This window comes from Rhea pennata, chromosome 6, assembly GCF_028389875.1.
Source record: "Rhea pennata isolate bPtePen1 chromosome 6, bPtePen1.pri, whole genome shotgun sequence".
Classification (NCBI taxonomy): Eukaryota; Metazoa; Chordata; class Aves; order Rheiformes; family Rheidae; genus Rhea; species Rhea pennata.
In genome coordinates this window covers 22802026-22829585 of record NC_084668.1, presented here as the reverse complement: position 1 = coordinate 22829585, position 27560 = coordinate 22802026, and the positions used below count along the sequence as shown (strand labels likewise).

The 27560-nt window shown below is 35.6% G+C and overlaps 1 protein-coding gene across 12 annotated transcripts in view; it reads left to right on the top strand.

Annotated features, from left to right (window-relative positions):
• The window catches only part of METTL8 (methyltransferase 8, tRNA N3-cytidine), a 56132-nt gene that overhangs the window by 11723 nt on the left and 16849 nt on the right, over positions 1-27560 (top strand). The window contains exons 3-11 of one of the 12 annotated variants that reach the window (XM_062578778.1): positions 820-911; positions 5890-6281; positions 6868-6917; positions 9310-9373; positions 9707-9846; positions 12967-13073; positions 13162-13227; positions 14735-14961; positions 18988-19073. In XM_062578778.1, coding sequence (XP_062434762.1) covers positions 820-911; positions 5890-6281; positions 6868-6917; positions 9310-9373; positions 9707-9846; positions 12967-13073; positions 13162-13227; positions 14735-14925 — 1102 coding nt within the window. In that variant the 3' untranslated portion in view covers positions 14926-14961; positions 18988-19073. Of the gene's footprint in view, positions 1-819; positions 912-5889; positions 6282-6867; positions 6918-9309; positions 9374-9706; positions 9847-12966; positions 13074-13161; positions 13228-14457; positions 14707-14727; positions 17050-18987; positions 21540-21829; positions 21878-23038; positions 23161-27560 lie in introns of those variants that run through there. The other 11 variants (XR_009958776.1, XM_062578779.1, XM_062578782.1 and 8 more) reach the window with 11 other exon arrangements.

The following is a 27560-nucleotide window of genomic DNA, read 5'->3' as shown; positions in this document are numbered from 1 at the left end:
CTTAAGAAAGAAGTGCCTACCAGTTCAGTGCATTTATGGCTGGAAAGTTTTTCTTAATCATCTCACTTGAGTTTTATTGTGTAATTAATTTTTATGTATAACACACTGAAACTTTTACACTGTTTATACTCTAGCACTGTTTCCCAAGATGCTGATTCCATTGAAATATAATATAAACAAGCATACTGCAAAGCATCTCCCTAAACCCTTGCTTACCATGAAACTGTTGAGTGGGTTCCTAGGAAGAACGATTCTGTTTGACACATTTCAGGTTATCAGGTGCCAAATGATGTAGCTGTCAGCTCATAGTGGAAAAGCTTAGATGATGCACTGTTTTTGCTGGAATGTAATACGTAGTACATTACTTGAAGAAAAGGAATTTGTTTCATACAGGGTAGCTTAGGTAAATGAAGGCTGGCATGATAAGACCAGGAAGCAACACTACAACTTTTGTCACCATTAATGTGGCAAATTATTGAGCAAAGGGAAGTCTAGAGAGTATCTCACAGAAAGATCAAAAAGATAGTGTGCAACAGAGTTAATGAAAATAATCAGCTGCTAAGATCATTGCCTAGGAGAGAGCATAGTACTATCTGTCAGGATAGTGGCTTAGAGGAAAGTGTGGGGAGGGGGAAAAAAAATCCAGAGCTGCTGGAGTTCCAGATTTCTTTGGGTACAAATGAATGAGCCTCTTGCATCAAAATATATTTCTGTAATACTGGAATAAACAATGTAGCTAATTTGTGACTGCCCCTTTCTCTCCCAAAATATTATGCAAAATCATGTTTAAAGGCAGATTCTTCAACTACCATTTTGCAGGGATCACGTGCAGTGGTCGCAAGAAGAGGAAGAGCGTGCCAAGAACAAAGCAGCAGAAAACTCACTTGTGAAAGTCCGACTGGAAGACCAAGGTAACAAATTGCGTAATAACTTTAAAACTACTATTTTAATACCATGTATTAAAACATTACAGATGCTTAAAGAATTCAAGAATATTCCTTTCATTTTAAAATTTTCCTTACTAAATCTATCTTTTGTTTGTTTTCATTTGTTGCCTCAAAAGATTGTCCCAAAGTGCATTTTGCTCACAGTTCAGTTACTTATTGGAGCAATTTTGCCTTTTTTCTGGGGCTGCAGGTTTTACGTAAAACGGTGAATTCATCATGTTGCAATTGCCAGTTCTGTCACTCCTTTTGCGGTGCTTCAGGGTAAAACTTCCACCACACAGACTGTTACCTTCACAGAATGGAATGAATTCGCAGCCAGCTGGAGTACTGAAGTCTAAAGTTCCCATGTACAATATTCAAATCCTTTGTAATGATTTGTGCATTGTTTAGAGGGCTGGAGTTTCTACATAGCACTGTATTTCAGTTATGTTACTGGTTCCAGCTTCGTGCCTTGGGCAGCTGGAAGTGCTTCAGGAAGCAATGTGCTCACTTCATGTGGAAGGTGTTCCCATGCATCATGCAGAGTCTACTCTATAAAGGATGAAGGAATTTCATGCTTGTCTTTAGAGGGAAAGCTTATGTAGTCTTCATTTCTGAAGAATGATAGCTTTATGTTCAAACTGGCAAATTAAACTCCAGACCAAACTTTTTGATAGTTTTTGTATGCCAAAGCTGGAATGCTAAGTTGATTGTAACATAGAAGACTGCATTTTATTTTGTTCTGTTCTTAGGTAGATATTCTGAAAACAATTATTGTGTGTGTGGTCTGGGTGTCAGTTAACTTAGTGTGTCTTGAAGCTGTCGAATTAGATAGTGTTTTTATGACCTTATTCTCAGTTTAATTAATACAACTAGGGTGCATGCTGGACTGTATTTGAATTACCTGTGAATGTATATTAGATTGTATGCCCTTTATCACTTTGAATGCTCTGGAACTGAGGCCTCTTTTTTTCCAGTGCTTACTTTTTTGTGTTTTAATAAAGAGAATAGGCATTCGTTTTTGATGATAGTTGATGGGAAGGAGTCTTTGCATACTAAGTTGAAACTGACCCTATTCTGGACTTTCCTGTCATCCTGCCCTTTTCTGTTCTTGCTTCACACATTCATTGTCTAAATCCGGGAGGATATCATTTGTTTTTCAAATTGACATATAATATTTTCATTGTTTTTGTATGAAACTGTTGAAAATGAGCTCATGGTTGAAAAGTAAGCTGTTTAACCAATTAGAACGTAGTTTGTGCTTCTTAGAAATGAAAAAATCGGGCATTTGCCTATTGCCAAGAAATACAAGAATCCAAAGACATTTCCCATGAATGCCTCTCTGTTTAAAACTTGAATAGGTAAGCATTGCTGATACTGTTCCTTCAAAAAGCTTCAGCTCTGTTCTGCTATTGGAAGTACATTTTGGTCTATTTGTGTTAACAATGAACTAGACTGAAGCTAATGAGCAGGTTATTTTGGGGCCTTGGAAATTACAAAAAGAGGGGAAAGAAAAGACATATTTCTATAATATTATGATATCACTAAAACAGAATAGTTCTGGTGAGCCTCAGTAAAACAGGAGAAGTAAAACTTAATGAACTTTTGGTATTAGTTTTACATATTTGATATACTTAGTGTGTCCAGTTTCTTCTCAGACATGACCAATGCTGTAGTATCAGATACATGTCGTAACAGATTCTATTAAGAAGAAAGAAGCAAATTGACCGAGTAAAAGATTGTTTTTGTTTCAGAAGCTTACACATTCATTTGTTCTATGATTTTATGATCTTTAGATAATACAGTAGTCGGGCAGCTATTTAAAATAAAATGAGCAAACCTCCCCTCTCCCTCAACAAATCTCAGGTAAGCTGAGAGGATGACTGCCCACTCTGTTTTAGGAAACTTTCAGAGATTAACAAAATAAAGTTAAGAGTACAGAGTTGTTGAATTCGACAAGTAATATTTAGTGTTATCTTATAATAAATTCAGAAAATAACTGTTAGTAGAGTTGATACAATAATTATGGTTTCAGTAACATCTGTGAAAAAAAATTTATATGAATATTGCATGAGTGGCTATTACACGGTGGAGCAGGAGTGGAAAGTATAGTGTCGTTTCACTTGAACCGATTAATACCATACTAATACAATTTGAAAGGTTGACTTTAGTCATTACTTTCCTTTATTAAATACATTCTGAAATCTAGAAAACTTGCTGGGAATTTAAACACAGAGGTTCTGAGCAAACCTGTAGAAAAATAGTAACTATAACAAAGGATGGCGATGATTTATGAGTCTTTTGAGTAGAAGATTTGTTTTTATCTTTGAGTTGAGCAATCTCTATGAATGTGCAATTTAAGACTATTGAAATCAGATATATAAGACATCAGTTAATGCTGCACTTAAATTGTAAAAAAAAAACTGTACAATTCAACATGGCTGAGTTTTGTCCTTTAATAATACAATTGGATGTATTGAATGTTAAATTTTTAAAATTATGCAGATTTTTAGGACAAGGCATTCTGCCACCTCCTTACTGCTTCCCACTTCTTGTCTGTGTGTCTAATAATATTCTTAGCTTTGTTTATCTTTAAAAAGCTGTAACAATTTAGGAAATAGTATGTTAAGATTTAAACAAGTGTAGTAGGTGAAGTGCACCACGTATGTACTCAGTACTATATTGTAGAAAGTAAATAAACAGGTAATGTGAGTGGGTAGGGACAGAATTGAAAAAAATGCGTTATATGATGTAACGTTAGCAAGAGATGTCAAGGGTAACAAGAGACAATTCTGTAAATGCTTTCAGAATGAGGGAAAAACAAGAAAAAGATTTGGTTCAGTACTTAGCAGAAGAGATAAAGAAGGAAATATCATCAAAAAAGAGATGTTGAAAAAGCTGAAATTCTTATCTTTTTTTATCAGCCTTCCTTTGAAAGGATTAGCTGCAGTCTAGTGGCTAGCACAATTAGTACTAGTAAGAAGACTACTTGTTCTAGTACTGAAAAGGAACAGGTTACAGAGCACATCCATAGAGTATATGGATGACCAGAAAAGCAGGAAAGAAATTTTACTTTTTTAAAAAAGAAGGTGGGGAGAGAAGAGTCAGAGGTTTACAGTTTTAATTCCTGGAAAAATACTGGAAGAAATAATCAAGTGCTTGCAGACACTTGGGTCTGGAAGAACAAGGAGAGGAATACTGGCCAACAAATATTTTTCAAGAATAAGTGATACAAAATCAGACTAATTTCATTCTTGGAGAAGGTTGTGAGCCCTGGAGATAAGGAAAAAACAGCAGATGTCCTAAAACTTGTCCTTAATTAGGCTTTCGACTGTGTTTTATGTCTCATAAGCATCTCCTAAGCAAGTTAGATGAGAAGGATCTAATGAAACTGCTTCTGGGTGAATGAACACTTAGAGAGTTCCTTTCAGAATGGGAGTTTGTACTGGGCAGAGCACCATTTTGTTCTGCCTCCAGTACTGCTTGGTGTTTCCATTAGTGATTTCAAGAACGGGAAACTTGAAGATGATAACAAGTGAGGACGTGTTTCAAATATGATGAAAGAGAGTATTCGAACTGAGAAAGATCTTGACAAATTGGAATAATGATCTCAAAGAAATGGAGTTAAATTTGCTGAAGATAAGTGCAAAATACTTCGGATAGGAGTAATCTCCTGGAAAAAATACTGGGTTCTGGAACAATTGATTAGGTAGTAATTTTGCAGAAGAAGATCTGAGGGTTGTGCTGAATCACCAGCTGAATCAGCAGTGTCATGCTGTTACAAAATGGCAAGCCAAGATGTATAAAAAGGATTACAGCCTGTAAGACTCGTACAATACTGCTTTTGCATTGTGTTGGTAAGGTCTTTTCCTGATGTAAAGCACCAAAAAGAAGTAGATCAATTAGAGTGCAGAGAAGAAAAAGTTAAAATGATTAACAGGCTAAAAATCATGACTTTTGTGGAAAAAAAGACTTATAAAATCTAGAAAAGAGATTGTTTAGGGGAGGCATAGTAAAAGGCTTCAAATAAATAAATAGCTTTACCAAGAGAAAGCATTAATCTGTTCTCTGCCTCCTTTGTTAATGGGACAAGAATTACTGGAACTGAATTGTAATAAAGAAATTTCAGATTGGGTAGTGAAAAAAGTTTCTAACAGTATAGATGATGAAGAAAGTTGTCTAAGCTACATCAGTGGAGGAGTTTAAGAACAAGTTAAACTTCTGTGTGAAAGGACTGTGAATTTTCCAACTTGGTCAAGTCCTTCCCAGTGCTGTGCTTTGATTCCATAGGAATATGTTTTATGACATAATTTTACAGAAAGGTCTATTGTAAAACTTTGTGAAGTGTTTTCAAAGCAAGAAAACCATTCTATTGCTCCTGAATGTTATTTTCTGTCAAAACTGCATTGTTGAATGGGTATGAATGATTTTTTTCTATTGGCTATGCAATAGCATTGATCAATTCATGGAACTGGATTTCTAATTGATATTTTCTAGAGAGATGACGGTCACTGCCGATAAATTTTCAATTGTTCAGAGTTTCATAAATCATGGAATTAGTATCCATTCAGTATTTCTTAAATGGGAAAAGGTGTGGAAAATATTTAATTGAGAAGAGGCATTGGTTTTATAATTTGGGATGTGAAAATTTGTCCAAGAAGCTCATGACTCCATATTTTAGTGATGCTGCCAAATTATGTCACTGTATAAAAGAAAAAATTGATGATGCAGAAAGTTTGTCTGTCTCATCCTAAGTGACATAAAATCTAATTAAACTGTCATGGAGTTTCTTGTGAAACCAAATTGAGAACCAGAATCTGTGTGTTTTATTTAAAGATGCACAATATAGGAAGCATATTTCTTAAATGGTAGATTTGGGGTCCTAATTCTGTGTTGTTTTACATTATTATGCAGTTAAGCTCATGTTCACCCAGTTTTTGTTTTTGTTTTGTTTTTATTTCAGACAAGTATGAGAGAGAAGCCAGTAATTATTGGAATGAATTTTATAAGACTCATAAAAATAACTTTTTTAAGGATCGCAATTGGCTGTTTCTGGAGTTCCCAGAAATTCTTCCAGAAGAGAAGAGAGAACAGTTGAAAACAGAGGAAAAATCTTCAGAACTCATTAAGAGTACCAGCAGTTTTCCTCACCAGGATTTTCATGGAATGTTTGAGGAAGGAAAAGAATACTGGAAGAGTAATTATGGGGAAGACTCTACTTCTGTATTAGGACAAATATGTAACAAAAACCAAGCAAAATCTGTTACTGACAATTCTCAGGATGAAAACTGTAGAGAACAACTTGGCAAGCTAGAATCCTTCCCTGGTAGTGGTGCTGCTTACAGAGTATTAGAGGTAATGCACTGCAAACATTCCACCCATGATTTACCACTCTACGTAATTGCTCAAAAGTATGGATGGATAAAGATGCTAAAATAACTATCAAGAAAGTAAATGTTCAGAAGTTAAAGTACTATGTTCACTTAAGGCAATACTTTTCAGAAGAACCTAGGGTCTGGGCTTTGTTTCTTCTTGAAAGTTTCTCCCAGAGTAGGATCTGGGGCTAGATGGCCAGATTCCATTGAAAGTCACTTGAAATTGAGTTTCTAATTTCCTAAAGAAAATTCGCTGTTAAAATGCTTTGTTCTCTGTAGTCAACACATTCTTCCCAAATGGTGAAATTACCCAAGAATATTGCATTTTCCTATGCAGTTGTTTCTGAGAGTTGTGTTCTTTCTTAGCATTGGAAAGATACTAAGGAGAAACCTGGTGATAGGAGAAGTGGTAAGGGAGTTTTTTGTAAGCAATTTATTCTTTTTCTATCCAACATATCTTCAAGTCTTATGGTTCCTGCCTACCAACTAGCTTAAGATAAAAGTCCTAAAGTACAGGGTTTTATTCACTTATTTGTTTTAACTTTTTGTTTCTCTCTCGATTCTAGGTTGGTTGTGGTGCTGGAAACAGTGTCTTTCCTATTTTGAAAGTTCTATGGTATGTAGTGTCAGATTTTTAAATACAAAAGTTGCATTCTCGTCTTCTGTATTTTCTTCAAATTTTGATGCTAGACCAGTGCCTCAAGAAAGGTTGCTTTGATAGAGAATTAGAAATTCCCTGAGTTTCTGATTGCTTCTGGACCGCTAAAAATGTTGGTAGTGCCATTACAATATATTCCTTACACTATTCAGCTTTAGTCTTGATGGGACCATGTGTGCTGACAAGGAGGTAGGCTTGTTTTCAAATGCATTCAGACTGACTTTTTGTAATTAGTCTCAGGCAGATTAAATTTTCTCACCCCTTGTCTCATATGTCTCCATACAGCTACCAGACAATTATCTCTTCAAAGGGCCAAAATCAAAGACAGTAAATAATGGCGCATGATCTACTGACTAGAAATTGTATTATTCCAAATTTGGCTGATACACTTTGTCATATTGCTTCAGGTTTTAATGGCAAGGAAAGCACAAGTCCTATATTGCATTCTTAATTCCCTGAGACACCTAATCCACTTAACACCTTTTTCTAAAAACAGAAGCTATAGGCAGGCAGGTTTTATTGGAAGGTTATGTATGTATCAAGGGAGCTTGGATTTCTTTATGTACATACCTCCAAGAGACTATATACAGCACAGTTCTTACTGTTCTGTAAACCAGTTCTGACCACCACTATGTGAAAGTACTCTGCTTTGTGGGTACAGGAACAGAGACTGGGAGAATGTAAGTGGTGTGCTATGGTCATGCATGAAAACTATTACAATGTTAGCAGTGCACCTTCATCCCAAAACAGATGCTTTGCTTCAGACACATAAAAGGAAAGGCAAGCCCTGTGTCACATGAAAAGCTGGAGAAATAATGCTACATAGGGGAAGGATCCTAAGTGTCTCTTTTGAAAAAGAAGAGAGAAACTTTTGTGTTTTCCTCACAGGAAGCATTAGTCATGGGTTAGCATTTTTGATTAAGGATCCATTCATTTGGTGTTTTTGCTTGAGATCTCCATTCTTATGCAAATCCTTCAACTGATCAGATCAGTGAATTGAACATTTGTCTTGTATATGAGATGATGGAAGCATCTCTTACCTCTTAAATAGCTTTATAGCACAGTTGTTTCTACTCTGTATTTAATAACATAAAAAATGCCTTTAGTAAGTACATGAAAAGAAGCTAGAGTCAAGTATGATTACACTATGGCTACAAAAAAATTCTATGTTGATTTGTAACATAATTTTATAACTGCCCCCCCATCCATAAAAATTAAGTCACTACTTTTTAATACAAAGCATCATAAAATAACCATCTAGGTCAAGCTGTATCTTTGTTTTAAATTGACCTTCCACAGAGCTCCTATTCTACATTTAAAAAAAATGAACCTACACCCTAACGAGTCAGGGTAAGTAGCTTAACCTTTCCCAAGTGACTGACTGGGTTCAAAGCCTAGCTGCATGCCCTCAACCGTGGTAGAGATCTGATCTCATGATGGTCACAGACCTGATGAATAAAGATGGGAATAAATTTTGATCCACAACCTGATGAGCTCTCAGAGACAGGTCACTTAGTTATGTATATACAGCACTGCTGTATTTCTCCAGATTCTTTTCTGAAGTAACCCTCTATCTAAAGTCTCCAGTATTTTAGGAGAGAGTATCTGGTCAAGAATTGATCATGAGATTGTCCCCCAGTTGGGTCTTCAGGGCTGTGCTTACTTTCAGATTGTTTTTTCAGGAGGTAAAAAAACCTTCTCAACGGAGTTACTAATATCTGATGCACAATATAAGGAAATTTGCAGCTGACTTTGTCGTGAATGGGAGGAAGAAAAAACAGTGTTACAGGAAACTTCTATTCACCTTGGTTATAAAACAGAGAGGATGGTGGAGGGAAGCAACCAGTACTGCTTAATTTAATCAAAAGCACAGCAGATGGCACTTGGGAACCCAAACCTCTTCAGAACTGTGTATGACTTTTGTGGCTATGAAAAAAAAGATCGTATCACTAATTAGCCTGTTTACATGGGCTAATGATAGAGATTTGGTTCAATGCTTCTCTAAGAAAATGTGACCTATTCATGTGTATTTATGTAACACAGCACTAGTACATTGCCATCAATCATGACAGCCCTCTGTGACCTTCTTTCTTTTCCTTTCCATTTCTTTCCTGACAAGGCTATAATTCTTCTTTTTATACTAACTGCCTGTTGGTATTCTTATGAATCTGTCTGCCCTGTTGGTTCATTACAAGCTATGTGGCTTTCCATGTGCTAGACATTAATAAGGCATGCTTGATCAAACCTGCAGAGAACCCCAAAGGGCCGTGTGTACTTCCAAGATCAGTGATGTAGACTTTTATCTTTTACAATGATAGTTCTTTAACTGATTTTGGTTTTGTTTTCCTAGCAATACACCTGGTACCTTTCTGTACTGTTGTGATTTTGCTTCAGGAGCAGTGGAGCTGGTAAAGGTAATTCATATGCTCACTTTAGAGTACCTTATAAGCCTGTAACTCAGGAGGCTGACAGGAAGCCATCTTCATGAAAAGAAACATTATGGCTTTGACAATTTTTAACTGAAGTTTTCAGTATTCCAAAGAACAAAGTCTTACTCTGTACAAGAGAGGAATGAATATCATCAGTGAGCTTGCTTCTCAGCTTGAGTAAGATACCAGACAGAATAGGCTTTTATATGAAATGTTTTACAGTACTGAATAATTGAAGAAAAAAAGTTTTTTGAGTCATAGTAAACGTATTAACTACTACTGTTCTCTCTGTGTTTCTTTTCATCTTTTTCGTAACAGTCACATTCGTCCTACAATTCAGCTTGGTGTTTTGCCTTTGTTCATGATGTGTGTGATGATGCTTTACCCTACCCTTTTCCTGATGAGATACTGGATGTCATTCTCCTTGTCTTTGTGCTCTCTGCTATTCATCCTGACAGGTAAATGAAGACTGAAGGGCAAAGCAAATGGATTGAATCTCTTTTGTCACTAGAGGTTTTCAGGAATATCAAAGGAAGATGATGAATCTTTAATTTATTATTTAGTAAGCTATGGTATATATATAAAACAAAGTATTTTAAATGCTGTTTCCCATTTTCAGCTTAGAAAGAGAGGCTGGTCAGACTGTTTCATTAGTGAGCCTCCTGTCTGCATCAAAATAAAATGAGTTTCTAACAAAATACATCCCTATTAAAACTCTCGGTTCTTCAAGAAATTTACAAATTGAGAAGCAGACTGCTAGTCTTTCAAAAGGAAATGATTCTTGGTGATCAAAAGCAAGCATTCTTGATTTAACATCTTACAATATATCAATAAAGATTTAGGTTGCTGATTTCCCCACACACAGATGTCAACTGGCTTCTTAAAACGCATTCAGAAATGTGTAGCTTGTTTGGATTAGGAAAACTTAATCTAATTTGTATGCATGGTATTATGTTGAGAGCTATTAGCCTTATTACTGATGCCTCTCAGTGTCTAATGAACCAAACTTCATGACTGTTAAAGCCGGCTAATTTTGAAAATGCACTTTTTAATGGAACGAGTACAAAAAAGTGCATGTAAGTTAAACTACTTGACTCTTCTTTTAGCTAGACCATATGAAGGGAAATGTGTGCTCTGTGTGATAGGACAGTTATTGCTTTAAGAGTGTCATTAAAATGGGCTTGGCAAACAGAACAACATTTGCCTAAATCTGTGGCCTGGTTCCCTGCCTGCCTGCCTAAGTTATTAATGATTAGCTTTACAGAAAAATATTTCCCATATAGGATATTGCTCCTTCCTGTTTGTTCAGAGATGAGTGTATGAGTCATGCAATGCCTGGGTCCAGATTTCAAAAACAATTCAAGCAGTAGATTTCAGATTTCTGTAACTGCAGTGATGCAGCCAGGAGGAAATTGGACAATAGAGACACATTCACTGAATCACTTTGCCTGTAGAAGCAGTAATCAAATGTTCTGTCAAAACTTCTGTGGGTTTTTTTCTGTTAATCATTCGAGAATAAATGTGTTTATCTTTCTCCCTACGTTAGCTGCCAAAGGCTGATAGGGGTTTTTTTGCAAGTATATGTGTATGTATGTAAAGATACCTGTTTTAATTATTTGTGTGATAAAAGCCAGTTTCCAAAGGTTTTTGAGTCATTACACTCATCGTCTAGAATTGAAATGACTCTATAAAGACAAATATAATCCAGCCCCTTGTTGCTTAGTATACAAATATCAAAATTTTGAAATGAGGGAGATTGGAAAAGAAAACCAAGAGAGGGATGGTGTAGAACTTCAGATATATGTGCTTAGGAGACCTGGAAAACATGCGTGAGAGATATGTAGTTGTATTCAGCACCATTGTTACCGAATGGTTTCTTTTTAGGCTCTTATTTCTGACAGTTGCTACTCTTGTACCTAAAAGGTAACACACTACTTCTGCTAGCAGTCCCCTCTTAAAGTTAGCCTCAGAATTTGAAAGATACTAAACTTTCCTCATGCTATGTGATTAATGTGGTCTAGTCCTAAAAGAGCAGGTTTCTCACAGCACTTTCACTTTCTGTGCATGTACATGTTTCTGTGCACAAAACTTACACTTATGTAGGCAATGTGTATAGCTCTATGCATAACTACCTTTCTTGAGCAGTCTCTTATTCTTATGTGATCTACCTTTTTCTATTTTGTTGCCGATATCATGCATGAAAAATGAGAACTTTCAAAGCACTTGGCTTCCTCTGAGGAAATCCCATGTTTAACAAGTGTATGCTCCTTTTCTTTTTTTTCTTTTTTTTCTTTTTTTTCTTTTTTTTCTTTTTTTTTCTTTTTTTTCTTTTTTTTCTTTTTTTTTTGGGGGGGGGAGCGGGCAGGTATGCTGTTATTTTCTGCTGAATTATCTCCTAATTTAGCCCCTTAAAAATCAAGACAGGATGTCTAAACTGCTGTTAGATAAGGAGCATATAGGAGAAAGCTGACCAAGATGCAGGGGCAATGTAAGGATATTCTTTTGCTCTGCAGTAATGGTATGCTGATCTTGCATATGCAAGGAGTACCTTCTTTTTTCTAGTTCTTTTCAGATATAGCACCCTGTCTTTCCTATCCATTAAATTACCCTCCCTCTGTTCCACGTCTCCCACACTGCCTATCCACTTCCCTGAGAGAGGAAGGATTAAATTAGACTTGCAGTATCTTCTACCTTGCTGCCTGCCAGGCATATATGGCCTTTTGTGGTCTTTAGTGAATGTGGAGAAGCTGGAGTCCTGTATGTTGTTTTGAGAGAGTTAAGCTTTATTGGTTAGTAAGGTACTTTGCAGAATAATGCAAATGTATTTATGAGAAGCACCAAGTTAAACCTAAGTAGTGAGAAGGAAGATGCTCTGGGGTAGAGCATGGGAAAAAGTATGAAGTATGATACTTATTTCTAGAATACACATGGCTGGTGGTGTGGTCTTGATAAAGAAGAAGTGATGTTAGATATGGTCAAGATGCACAAACACTTCAACATTTTGGAGGATGTGGACATTCCTCCCTTAACTGCCAATATCTCCAGATTTAATTCTACAAGATTTCTTTCTTCAGGTACTACTGAGACTCCTCTTCCATTCTGCGCAGTTAGGTATTCAGGTGCTGACTTTGTTTGTGTGATAATTACCTCCATAAACAAGTTAGATCAGTTTTTGTCTGCCTTCCAAGCCCTTGATTTTGCTGTGTACAGAGAGAGGGCTGAACCTAGCTCACCAATGAACATAGCTAACTGTTCATTCCTTGTTTGTCATATATCTACCTGGTTCATATGACCCATATACTCAAAAACTGTGTTTTAATCTGTCCTTGAGATTCTGTTTAAGGGAAGGAAAAGGACTCCTCCTTTTTTCTCTCTGGTTTGTATTCTGTAATAACAGTTCCTTATAAATATTTGTCCTAGACTTTATTTGTAAAGAGTTCTTCCTGTTTGCTGGTGTCTGGCCTTTCCATAGTAAATATAGACACATCTCTCTCTAGTTTCAGAAATCTATGTACAGTCCAAGCATCTAGAAAAAAAAATCTTGGGAAATTTCACTAGTATTCCATCTATTTTCTAAGGATGCAAAGGGTTGTAAATAGGTTGGCTAAACTACTGAAACCTGGAGGAATGTTGTTATTTCGAGACTATGGAAGATATGATACATCTCAACTTCGTTTTAAAAAAGGTAACTAACAAACATATTTTACTGTTTATTTTGAACTGTCTTTGAAAACAGTTATACGGATTTTCTCTTTATTGTTTTAATTTCCTAGGCCATTGCTTGTCAGAAAATTTTTATGTACGAGGAGATGGAACCAGAGTTTATTTCTTTACCAAAGGTATGAAATGATTTAGTTTTATAGAAAGTGTTGTGTGTCTCTCAGGAAGATTTGGATTACAAAAGCTTATCTTAAAACAAAATTTTAAAGCTTTTCTTTCTTTCTTTCTTTTTCCTTTCTCTGCTTTTAATTTTTATTTAGCCACTATGTGTCTCTCTCTATGTGGCAAGACATGTTTTCTTTATAGCAACATCATCGGATCAGATCTGTGAGCTTAGAAAATTACAGTAACAGAGCCACAGAGAGCACAAAATCTGTTTGACCAATAAAATATGTCTACTTTTATTCTAAATTCTCAGAATAAATCATTTTTTGTAGGAGATAAATCTGTATTTGATTCCGCCCCCCCGCCCCCGTAAGCAACACCAAACCTACATTAGTATTAAATGATTTAGAGTGGAATTTTGTTTATCTTCAGGTTCACCAGGTGCAGTTCTGTCTTGCATGTTGCCATCTCATGATTAAGGTGACCATGAGACCCAAGTCCAGTCTATAAAAAGCTTCTTGTTAATAACTTTTTTGTTAACGACACACACTCCATGAAAAGTCTTACCTCTGCTTGTTGGATCCAAGGATCTACAAGATTGCTTACAGCTATAGCTGGAATTTCTCTTTTTTTTTTTTTGAGAATCTCACTAGATACAGAATGCTTAATACTGTTATTTAAAGATGACTTGATGTATTCTTAAAATTCAGATAAACATGCCTTGAAAAATGAGCAGCTGTTCAGGGTCTGGTATTTTGTTCTGCCATATTGGTGAATCCGGGCTATATGGCTGCTTTTTCTCCAGGGCTAAGCTGAAATTCTTGACTGAATGACCATTTCCCTTTTCTCTTCCATTTACCTGGTTCTGTTGGCAATCAGCTTAGTCTGACATGCTACTGCCCAGTAGCTGGAAACTGTAAAAGAGAACATTAAACTACTTCTCTTCTCTACAGCCTAGACTGTAAATAATTCAAATGGATCAGGATTTCTCACAGCTAGGGTAATTTTAGAGGTGAGAAAGAGAATCTAGGACATGTTTGGGAAATGGCTTGAATTCCAAGAGGCTTCACAATTTTTGAAACTTTTGTGCTTACTCATGAAAAAGAAGCTTAAGTTGTTCATTTGTGACTGTCAACAAGAAGGAGATAATGACATTGTCATAGATGTTTGGATTGGCAGATGAAATAGCTTTAAATCAATACCATGGAAACAGTGACCAAGTCATATATATTTGCTTTCCTCAGCTCTATTGTATCTGAATCCCTCTAAGAAAGGGGATTTCTGAATGCCATAAGTAATAACCTACGTGCTTTGGGTCTCAGCATGACATTTCTTCTGTAATATAAATTGAAAACTGGGAAAATGAATCTCTTAACAGAAGACTTTTTGCAGGCAATTTCCATGATCTTTCAAATAACAAAATAGAATTAATTCCATCTTTGAATGAACTGCAGATTGTTAATCACTACATTCTACAAATGTCTTTCTAAAATTATAATAATTCTTCATATGAGAAAACAGATGAGGTATGGAACATGTTCAACTTGGCTGGATTAACTGAAGTACAGAATTTAGTTGATCGGCGATTACAAGTCAACAGGAAGAAAAAAGTCAAAATGCAGCGAGTCTGGATACAGAGCAAGTTCCAAAAACCATTCCTGCTATCTCTGAGTAATCCTGAAGAAACAACCAAAAGGCACCCTTATGGCTGAATATACCATAAACTCCAGAAACTGAAGCAAGATTGAGTACGTATATTACCTATAAATCTCATGTTAGCCTCTGAAAAGGAGACAAATATTGAACTGAAAACCTTTCCTTGATGTTTTGTAAACTTATATATTTGAAAATGATCTGGAAAAATTTGCCTAAATTCTACTTTATATATAGTAAAGGAATATGCATTAATCTATTCATAACTGTGACCTTGAACTGTTTTACTTCCTTGAATGTGAATACTCAATAAATATTAACATGTATCCAGTTCCTGTTGAAATTCATAGTATGTTAAAAAGTATTGGACTGAACAGAATTTTTTCAGAGATTTAAAGAATAAGAATATCTATTTTCACTGGCACTACAAGGCCTGCTGCCTTAATTTCTGAGTATTTTCTCTTTTGGAGGAAAATTTTTGGTACATAAACAGCAAATCACTACCTCTAACATTCGTCAGAAGAAGGTTCTGACAGAATCACTTTCTGATTTGCATGAAAGTGATTATTTCATACTAACTGCATATGGTATATGTGTGGTTCAGAGGTACCAGATCAGTCAGCGATTGCCATTCTTCACTGTGACTGCCTTATTTCTCTGAAGTCTCCTCTTCCATCAACATACTCAACACAAACCTGCCAAACTCAAGGCTTTTTAACAGCTAACACATGTATTATGTTTAAAGTACCCTAAGTTGCCAGCTGAACATCATTATCATGTAGGAAAGGATAACCAAAATGCCAACAGTGCCTAAATAAACAGAAATATTTTTATGATACATATCAGAGACACTAGAGGGAGGATCAAAAACGGTAATCCAGTGAATTTACTAGTCTTGTTACGGCATACTGTAATCAACACTAAAAGGCCTGTGTACATAGGAGCTGAGATATTTTTGGTGTTTAGAGAGAGAAGTGAGTTTCTTAGGGCCTGAGTTTTAGAAACGAGACACCATGACCTTCTATTGATGCTCTGGAGAGACAGCAAAAAGTTAAGAATGCATTAGTATTTCAAGTGCTTTTAAAGAGAAAACAAGAATGCAAACACTGTTTTCAAAAGTGTTTGCAATCCATGCTGTATGTGCTTATTTAAATGTAATTTTGCAGTCACTTAACCTCAAGAAAAAGAGGACAAGAAACAGATGTCTGTGTTACTTTAACAAAGGTATAGAACACATACAATTTAGAACATGCAGTTTTGAGTGTCATTCGTGTGGTGACACTCTCAATCACTTTTAATCTGAAGGGTAAGCATGTCACAATTGACAACCCATATTTTTGCCAGTTGTTAGCTGCTGAGCTAAGTATAAACTGGTTGTCTTCGAGAAAGAAAAAAATTATATTTGAATGCCTAAATATCTTTGTCACCTTTAACAGAATGAAAGGCCTGCTTTTTTTTCCATAAAATCGAATACCTTTCACAAATGCAGGTGCAATAAGGGCTCCTTGAAGGTAGGATCTGATTGTATGCTTCTTGTATTTTCTAAACTTCCACTAGAGTAAGATACTGTTCTATGAATTAAATATCTTAGGAAGCTTTGTAGTATAAATCACATTAAAGGTTAAAATATCACGGTGTTTTTTCAAGCCCTAAGTTTTAGGATACTGTAGAGTCTGAGTTGGAAATGTATATAAATATCTGCTTGTATTTTAAGGAAATCACTGCCCTGTGCTATTGAGTATGCTTTTTGGTATGCATAGCTCTGAGTCTAATACAAAGCATTTTCATTTGTATAGTTTTGCCAGGGGTTGATGGTGGAGATAAGCTCTGGAGTATCATAAAATCTTACCCATATGTGTGATGTAGATTTTAACAGAATAAAACCCTATTTGCTTTGACTCTCAAACTGATATGTTGTTTCTGGCAGGATTTTAATATGTTAATTAAACAAAAATATGACATCAGAAGAAACCTGTTCCCTTACAGACTTAAACAAAATCGATGCTTTCTGTTCCAAACCTTGCAGCTTAAATGTTGTCTAAATAGTGCCCGTTTTAGAAGTAATAAGATCAACTACTATTTGTAGGACTGTAGAGTATCCACTGTAAAGTGAATTGTAACTAATCTAAAATGTTGTAAAGTTGATAAAAGGGCAAATATAACAAGATATTTTATTTCTGAGTAAGAACTTGAAACTGGATTGGATTTTCTCTCTTTTTAGCTTTGTGAAATTGCATTTTTTCAAAAAGCTTAATTGAGGGTATGTTTTTTATTTAAAAATATTTTAATTTGTGCTACTTGGGAAAACTAGTGCTATGTTATAGCCAAAAGAAAGGCCAGTAGAATTATTGAAATAAGAAAAGCACTTCAGACAATTATATTGGAAATTCAGTTTTTAAAATGGCTTACTGCTAATTAATTTATGTGAAAAGAAAAATTAGGATATTGCAAGCAAAATATGCCTGTTTAAAAAAAAAATGTTAAGTTTTACTTATGAAAGCTGGAATTACTTTTTTATCAAGTATATGCCTGGACTCTTGAATGGAAGCAGGAAACAGGTTTTTTGTTTCAGCATGACTTCCTATGCTCGTAAAGCAGACTTGTGGTTAAAAGTACCAATTGCAGAAAAATAATCATGTTAAAATTGAGTTTTGTCTTCACTGGCTTTGACTTGCTTTTATCAATAATGTATACTTCTTGCTCATGTCCACAGTTATTGCATTGCATTTATGTATAGGGATACAAGAGAATGGTCTTACTGGTTCAGACCAAGGATTCATCTGTCTCATAGAGTTTTAAAGTATGTACAAAACACAGTTTTACAGTAAACAAAGTGACCAACCTTCTTTCTTATACTAATTCTGAAGTATCTACTCATGTAAAAATTTTTTCTTCTAGCAAAACCAAGCTGATTACTTGTGGAATACCTGCAAATCCATTGACTCTCAAAAGGACAAAAAAAAATGTAGGGCAAACAGGGAGACAGTAGGAGCTCCAGTGACACAAGGGAAAAGTTTCTTGTTGTCTTAGAAATCACTGTATTTGTATGTTATTTTTTGAATGTGACTTGGCTAATCTCCAGATTCTCCAGTTTAATAATGAATAAAAATATGGAACAATCTTGAAATCTGTATTAAGCATCAACAGAAATCACTCAACATAGATTTGGCTACTTTAGTTTGATTTGTGGTGAGATCTTTATCCACTGCTGTGGTGAACTCTGTGATATACTAAGAGAACTCTCATTGCCCCCTTTTTCTATGCACAATGGAAAAGTAAGCAGTTTCCACTATATACACAAACATTTGCAGTAAAGATAGCTGGCTAGATTTTTTTGTAGAAGGCATTTTTATTTCCTTCTGTATAGAACATTGTTTTTCCTTTTTGAATGATTGCAATGAATTGTATAAATGCTCAATCAATATAGTGGTATTGGCCATTTTTTATTATTTTAAATCCAATATACGTTAAGGTATGAGATGGGTAAAAGCAGTGATAATAGTAGACATTTTCTGTATCAACCGTTCCTTCTTTTAAGGCACCTTCATAATGGGTGGTTTGGAAAGAAACCATATATACACATTATATAAATATTTTAATTGTTAGTAATACAGGTCACTTTTTGAATAGATTTTCTCTATGTTTGGACCAAAGATTAGACATTTGGTTGTTTGGACAGACTGACAAAGCAAAGAGAATGAGATGCAGAACTGAAAAGGTAAATTAGGAACAGGACATCAGGGGCAACCTAGGGAAAAGATGTGTAAAGAGGGACGATGTGACATGGGGAGCACACTGGGCCTAGGAATCAGTGAAATGGAGCAAAAGAGGGAAAGAGGGACTGATCTGTTACAAACAGGGTGAAACCTGGGCGAACGAATCAAGGTAAGGATTTGAGATGGAAAGATCCATCTTCAAAAGCTATTTCTCCCAAGTGCTACCATACCTTTGTATCTTAGTGGAACATTGTAGGCTTTATCTTTCATCCATATGTGCACAATGTATTTCAATTTATTACGAAGATGGAATGTTCCATTTGTTGTAGTTTGTATATGATATGCATGTGTGTTTGCTACAGTGCAGATGGGTTTATGATATACCTGCTTTTGCTTTTTCCTTAGGGAAAAATGTTTTTTACCGTCCTTCAAGCAAAACTCTAAAGTAACAGGAACTACAATCCTAACCTCCTGGGAAGCAAATACAAAAAATATATTAAAAAAAAAAAAAAAAAAAGGAAATCTCTGCACTCTGTATGCAGTCAAGGTAGGACAATTAAATTTACTCCATATGTTCTGACATTTTCCCATTTAAATCAAGACCATATCTGCAGATTATCACCTTGAAGTGCTTCCCAATCTCAGTTTGTTATACTTGCATCTGTTCAACAGAATTTAAGTGAATTTTTATAAACTAGAAATACAGCTTAAAAGGAAAACACAGCTGAACAGTCTGTAGGCTTTATCTGGGACTACAACAGTTTAAATTAGGAATCTCTTTAATATTTTTATTATTTTAAAACAACAGACAGCCCCAAAATCTGAGTTGTAGAGGAGCACTCATCCAAAGGCCTGAAAATCTAGGTTATTCTTCAAGGTATAATGTATTGCATCAAGAATACTAAATCTAGTATCTGCATGACAAAGCTTTGTACTTCTCATGTTAGCCAAAGGAACCTTGCCTATTGCTACTACGAAGAAGCAGTGAGCAATGAGATAGACACAGTTTCAGATGATACCCTGTTAATCAGGTTGCTACAAATTTGAAGGGAATCTGAAAGATCCAGGAAAGCAGGTGAATTACTTTAATAGCAGCTACAACCCACTGCTCACATACACAAGTTAATAAATATTCAAAGATAATATGAGTATTCATGTGTATTGATACTAAATCAATTTTTGACTTCAATAAAAACACAACATTGGTGTATACTGGTAGTTATAAAAACAACCTCAGTGTTAAAAGGTGTAAATATGATGTAAAAAAGTGAGAATACTGTATAGCTATTGCATAAATTCAATGTATAATCTTCTCTGTAGTGTGTCCCATTCAATTAGAAAAATATGTAATAAAAGTACATGGTGAAAGTTCCTAAGACAAGAAAAAACTGTATGAAGGCAGGTTAGGCAAACGAATGATAGACAATGTGACAATGGTATATAACAGTACATGCTAGTATTTAGAAGGTCCACCTTCTCCCTTTATGCAATATAACAGGCCAAGTAAGTTAGTCAAGTTAGCAGGTAACAAGCTTACACTGATAAAAGTAATATTTAATGTATAACCTATAAATTATCCAAGGAATCACAATATTCATGAGGCTAAAGGATTGGTGAGTTCTTAAAAATTGGTTATGTGAGATTTTCCATTTTTATTTTTATACGTATATGTGTGAGAGGGAAATCTCATATTTACTGTGTAAGATTTTAAAATGCCTTTCTCCACCTTTTCTGAGGTTCTAACATTGCTCAGTAGCAGAGCTGGAGAATAAAGCTGAGCACAGAATCAGTCTGGTAGACAAATTTTACTGAACTAAGGTAGAAATTGGAGAAAAAAGTTAAAAGGGAGCATACTAATTGGTGTCACAACATGTAACAATCTGCAACAGTCAGACAGAAGTCAGTATATCATAGAGAATGACAAATTCAGTACAGTACCTGAGAGACAGGGAGAGACATCAGTCTTAGCACACTTCCCTGTCACTTATGACAGTATCACTGTAAATAGGTATTTGGACTAGCTAAAAGCTAAAGAATAAAAAGAATTGGTTTGCTAAAAGAATATGCAATTGATTAATTATGCTTAGGTCAGGTTGGCTCTGTTGGAGGGCTCTGCTGCAGAGCCAACATGCATTTTCTCTTTCTTTAGTGTCAGGCATGCTCTGGCCTCCATTTCCTCCCAAATAACAAGTGCTCTTTAAATGGAGGAGCTGCATCTTTGAACTTGAATAAAAGGGTGGTTGTGCAGTGCAGGATTCAGCAGATGGGCTTAGGGAATCTGAACCTACCACTAGTTTTTATTCAACAGTAGGAAAAGCGTTGCCACTTTTAATGGCTCTGCTTGCTACACGCTCTTTTAAGCGCAGTAGTCGGATGTCATTCTGAGGAATCGGGCAGCTTATTTTCCAGTGACACTTACTACGCTCCCCAGTGAGACAACGAGAAGAATGGTGGGAGGAGAAGTGAAAAAGACAGTGTGAGGCATTTCCAGGGGGAGGTTTACCCTCCAGCACTTGCATGTGGGTGACAATCCCTCTGCAAAACAATTTTTACTTTAAGTGGAGCAGGGCTGAATCTTCTACATTCACTTCAGATTTAATCTCCATCCTCGCAAACTACCCGTGCAGCTTTTAGCTAAACATGCATTTACTTAAGGAGAAAATAATAGTAGCTAGAAACTGTGTCTTTAACTGTGATTTCACAGAGAGAGACCCTGGCATATTAATCCCTGGCATAAATGGGTGTAATTCTCAATAATACCAATGAAAAGCCTGTTTACACAGGTGCTGAGGTAAGCTCAAAGATAATATGCAATGCTGTTCAAAGTCAATCATTTAATTCTTTCTAAATGTTTGTGATCTAACAACTAAAGAAGCATGTGTTAATAAAAGACAGTGTGCCAGAGCTGTGATTGTCACTGAATGTGATTTGTTTTGAAATAAAAATTGTCACAAACACGCTAATGTACTTACTCTAGATAAATCAAATACTTCATCTGTTCATTTAAGTGCAAATATTAGTGAGCTGAATAAACACTCAATAGTAGTTCCCAAACTGTGAAGTAAGGTCTATTTTTAAGTTGGAAACAGCCTAAGCTTGCTTATACAAAGAGAGAAAAACAAACTCACACTGACAATAAGTCTGTATTTTATTTTACTGATGGTTAAAAGGGATCAATTGATACATTCAACAAGAACCTTGTTTTTAGTTTCTTTTTATTTTGCTTGTGCTTATTTTAATAACAAAGGGGAGCAGATGAGAAAGGAAACTACATGGCAGACAGTCTGCAAAGCATGTAAGTATTATTACGTCTTTTAAGATATTTAACAAACTACAAAAGCATGCTCTTTTCTTCTTGCATCAATTGGCTTGAGACAGGGTATCAGCAACAGTAAATATTTATTTTGCTTTGAAGCAATTCATGTTTAGTAAAGGGACTCAAGGTTAAATCTGAAAGAAAAATCTTTGAATCTTTTGACCCAGATTCTTGTATCATTTATGTCAAAGTAAGTTCAGAAGACTCGTTGAAGTCTATAGAGCTGCTTTAAGATGTAGACTAATTGCTTGCAATCAGAATCCAGATTAACAGGTACCCAATATTCCTTATAACACGAAAAATGCAAATATAATGGGTAAAAAAAAAAAAAAGGCTATCAGTAAGACCATCTACATTAATCTCATTAAAAATTTCATTTCTCTTGTACAGAGATAATAGCTTTGTTCACTATTTTTGTTATTTTGCTTTAAGGGCTGAAATTCATTTTGTTTTTAAGATGCTTATATTTTTGTGTTTATATTTTAGTGTAGGATAGTCAGACTTTTTTATCCTATAACATGCTCTTTTGGGTATTATTATTATTATTATTAAACCTGACAGTCAACCAAATAAACACAACTGATTAAGATAAGTGGTTATAATAAAATTATTTAATATGTTCGTTTTCCTATGTATCTCTCACTCAAATACATGAGAAGGCACTGGTGAGAAAATACGGCTATGCCTAAACTTAACAGTCCTTTGAGGAGCAGAAGAAAAAATTTGAGAAGATGAGAATCAACAATGAGGGGAAAAAAATGGCTTTTAAAATACATTCTCAAGAAGTGAAAATGCATATTTGTTTTTCCCCATGTTTTCAGATTTTGTAGAAATCTATGTTGTTCCATTACCAGGAGACTTTGCAAATTGGTATGTGTTTCCAAGGGAATACCAGTAAAGCAGTAGAATTTAAATTTACCGTATGCTTTGGGCTCCCATTTTTTCCTAATTGTTTATTCTCCTTTTCGTTAATCAGTATATTAGATTAAAAAAAAAATCCAAAAACAATCCAATGGATTTTCCTTCCATCTGTGAGATCAAGAATGGTACAGTCTATCTAGTATGTTACAAACATTTTTTTTTTTAGTAGAAGTATAGTCTATGTATGTTTGTGATACTTCATATCATTTTTGTTTCCAGCTACCCTTATGTTTGGGGTTGCATTAATAAAGCTTTTGGAGATTCTCAAGTGGAATGTGCTAAGTATTACTCTTCGGATTCATAAAGTGAATAAATGCAAAGTTTAACATAAATCTCCACATGTAAGTACATGAACAATGACAGCTTCAGGCTTCTTGCTTTTCATCCACAGCTTACTAGGCGAGATCAGCAATGAACTTGCAAACTTTCCCCAGGGGAGCCTGGAGCGACCTTTTTTATCTATATGAGACTACTGCCAAATATTTCAGTGCTCCTTGAATTTTTGTAAACAGTTCTTGCCAAAGAGAGAAGCCCAAAGGGCTTAGATAAACATATATATATATATATATATATATATATATATAAAAAAAATATATGTATATATATATATAAATAAGAGCATAAGGAACATCCTCAGTCTGGGAGGTAAAATTGGCAGGCATCCAATTAAAGGAAAGTCCAGGCATGAGAAAAAAGAAATTCTGTAAAGAAGTATTTAACAGAAGTTAAAAGAGAAAGGTTCTATGCCTACAAGTTCTTCCTAAAACCAATAATACTATGGCATGAGAAGTAAAGCTCATTAATGGACTTTCAGATTTTGGTCTGGAAAATAGCATAAGCCATAACTTTCATGATTGGTTGTAAGCACTTTTATATAAAGGGCTTGCTGAGGATCCGGATTCTTCTGCAGTCAGTGTGGGTGTTGAGTCATCAAGAAAGTTGGCTATTTGGTTTTAGATTTATAATTATACAGGTGAACATTTAAAACCCCAATCTGGGAACAGTGAGCACTCATGGAAAGCTTTGGTGACCTGAATTATTTCATTCTCAGCACTGCTCCTATCATAACCTTACCTGTGCCTATATTACATGTACTCTTGAAAATCATGGCTTCAATGATAAATATTATTTAAGTATAATAAAAATGAAGAAAAGAAAAATGATAGGAAAGTGGCTGGTTTCAGTCTCTTAGCAAGCGTCAAAACTCTTGTAGGATAGCTTGTACAAAAGAGATGGAACAAATAGACCTTTAGGGAGGGAACAGAGGAGTATCTGAGTTAAGGAAGAAGACTTAGATTTATTTCCTGAAAAAGTTAAGCCTTAGAAGGGGTGAATTTTAACTACTTGATTGGGATTATTTCACTTTTAGCTGTTGACTTCAGGGGGTCTCAGTTTGTGGCAGGCTGCATGGAGATTATCAGTTCTCTGAATAAGTATTATCAGAGAAAGCTTTTATTAACTTTATTTTTGCAGTTGATAAATTATAGCAAAATCCAGTACAATGGTTTAGTGTTTTTTTTCTATATCTGATAAACTTCTGCACACAACTAGAAACTTTGCTAAAATAGGACCTTATTTGCCACTTAAAATGCCATGACAGAAAATCAGAATTACAAAAAAGAAAATTCTGCTATTTTTGCTTTCACTGTGGATAAATTTGTATAATTTAGTGTTTTTCAGTAAGAGTTTCTTTGTAAAGAGCAAAGTTTTACATTGGTGATTCAGTGCTTTGTTATTGCAACATTCTGCACCTTCTGTGTGAATCCTAGATCAAGGAATGTTTTCTAAGTATTTCCCCAGAAGAAAAGAGGGGAGACATGGAGAAGGGAGGAACCCTGTTTGGTTAGTTATGGCATTGTGACTAAATGGATATGTTACAGCAAGTGGGAAACCACCTCTGTGCTGGGGCAGGCCTCTCAACCACTGCGTGTGCGCTGGGTTGCTGAGCTGCACGTGCACAGGGCTGCAATGCATGCTGCATGCATCTGCTGCAGAGTGTGGGCATTGCAGGTGCCTGCTCCCCACTCAGGTATCAAGGTCACCCAGGAAAGTGAGGCCTTGAACAAGCTGTGAGGTCTGGTGGGTTGTGCTGGCACAGACAGCCCAGGGACATGCCTAAGCTAAGGAAGTACTTCATTATTTAGGCTGATTATGGTCCAGGTAATCATAGAATCGGTAAGGTTGGAAGGGACCTCTGGAGATCATCTAGTCCAACTCCTCTGCTCAGCAGTCACTTAGAGCATGGTAGACAGGGTTGCATCCAGGTGGGCCTTGAAGATCTCCAGAGAAGGAGACTCCACAAGCAAAACTCAAGGTGGTTTTGCATTAAGGGAAGGCTATCCAGCAACTGAATAGCAGCAGGGGGAAAGACTGTTCTGAGGGAAGATAATTTTTTCTAAAAACATTCTGTCAAACTTGAATTCTGAGTTATCCACATTGTGTTTCAAGAGCTACTTTTTCTAAGGAAAATAGCTGTAGATAGAAGTTCTAATGGGATGAAGAAAGCAGGTTGGCATGTTAAACTTTGAAGGACTAGCCATTACATCACCCCTATGGTGTTTTTGTACTGTGGCAGTTCACCTGCAGCTGACTGGTTAGCCAGAAGAGAAGTCATTTCTCTTAATACGACATGTGAGCTTCAAAATGAAACTGTGCCCTCATTTTCCATGAGAACTTACAACATGCAAAGTTTGTGGTTTTAGAAGTTACCAGGCATGTGTGAGTTACAAAACCACAACAAGTTAGAAACATGTTAAAATTTGAAATGGGTATTTTTTATTTGCTTCTAACTCAAAACCAATCTGATCGGTTTCCTTCCACTGGTGTGAGACTTAAGACAGACAGTTCTACAATAAACAAGGATTTCTTGTCAATATTACAGGAGGGTGATTACCACATTCTCTCTCTGATTAAACTAAGGCAGATGACTGCACAGACACTTGGCTTAAAATGCACATAATCTGCCCCAGCCATACACTTCTAGTCTGTTCACTTCTGTAACACCAGCTAAACTCAGAGAGCATCTCAGCAGCATGTAGATGGAGTCAAGATCCCTGGGCTTCAAAAGGCAAATGCCTAATACTTGATAGATATAAAGGGCTATCTCAGAAAGGAGTAGTAGTCCTGATTTCTTCCACTAGGAGAAAACTGAGTAAATACTATGTTATCCAGCCCTTTATAGTAGGACTTTCTGACATGTTCTTCAGATATGCTGAAGGTGTTGATTTGGGACTTTATTGCCACTCTCAGTCTTTATTGTAATTCTCCTTATTTATTCTATTTCTCCTGCTAGCTTTGCACAAGGTCAAAAAGAGCGTATCTGTTTTTCTAATTGAACTTCATACTGTTATTTGTCTATTTTACACCCACAACTTTTAAAACACTAGCTATTTCATGTAAGCTACCATTAGTATATTATGGATATAATATGGACCTTATATGACAGAATGCATCTGAGAGACAGAATGCAGCTGAGGTGAGATGTAGATATGGAATCTGACTTAGTGAGTGTCTAAAATGTAGCCATGATTCAGGCCTAAAATTTAATTGTGATTAGTTGCTATGTTTCATACTTATATGAAAAAAAAAGATGGAAAATGCAAAATATTTTCTGCATCTATTAAACTGCTAATGCTTCTTTTCTGCTGTGGGAGTGGTTTCTCTGCCTTACCATTAACAGTAAGATATCCCCAATCAAGTAACAGCAAGAATTCCCAATAATATCATTTGATTTTTGTTTTCTTTTGGAATTTATTGCCATTTTCTTTTGATGTTTTTTAAGTCTGAAAGCTCCAAAATCTCAGTTATCTCTATTAATTCTAATGCTGCTGCTTTATGAGCTGTGGTGAAACTAGATTTACATAGCAAATGCAAGCTATTTGTATGAAATGTATTTGTGATTTCTCTAGTGAATGTGCCAGTGGCAAAAAAAGACATTACATAAAATTGCACAAAAAATGGCAAAAAGGACAACAGCTTCCCAGTCAGTGGCGGCTATTATGGAGCTTTTCCAATATGCACAAACGTAGTCCCTCTTGTAGAGCATCTCTAGTATGACGTGTTTAAAATATAATAGCTTTCTTTTCCATGATTTCTAATACCCCAGCTCAAGATACAGCAAATATTACTCTAGTTTGGATGAACTCAGTGAAAGTTCTGCCACCAACTTCACTTGAGGCAAGGCTTCATCATAAAGAAATGTAATAATCGGGTCTGCAGCTGTTGTGTACACCTGTTCAGGTAGTTCTGTTGACACTTTGACCAGTTTAATACAGTGTATTGTTGGCCCACATTTTCTGGAACTTCTTGGTATTTGTGATTTTACTCTTTCAGATGGGACAATATGAAATATTTTGGCTAAATGGAAAGAGAAAATCCTGCAGCTTGTCTGTACTTTGCTACATCGTCAGACCCACTTTTTAAAATTAGTTTTTTAGTTCTTCTCAGAGGTGCTTTAGTAGAAGATTAATGTTGGTGTTCAGCAATCACAGGACAGAAGCACTCCAGAGCTTGTATCTGCTCCTTATAGAAAAGGTCTATAATAGAAGCAGCAGGATGACTTAATACAAAGAATTCTGAAAAAGGAAGCTAAGTTGTTCTGTGTTCTCATTTATTAGACAGAGAAAGGGGACTGAAGAATAACCTTTAAGGAACTCAAATCGCACCTGAATAATTTGCATTTAGAAAGGATGTTTCTTTCCTGTTCAATTGGTTTATTGAATCTGTGTTAGATTTCTGTAAA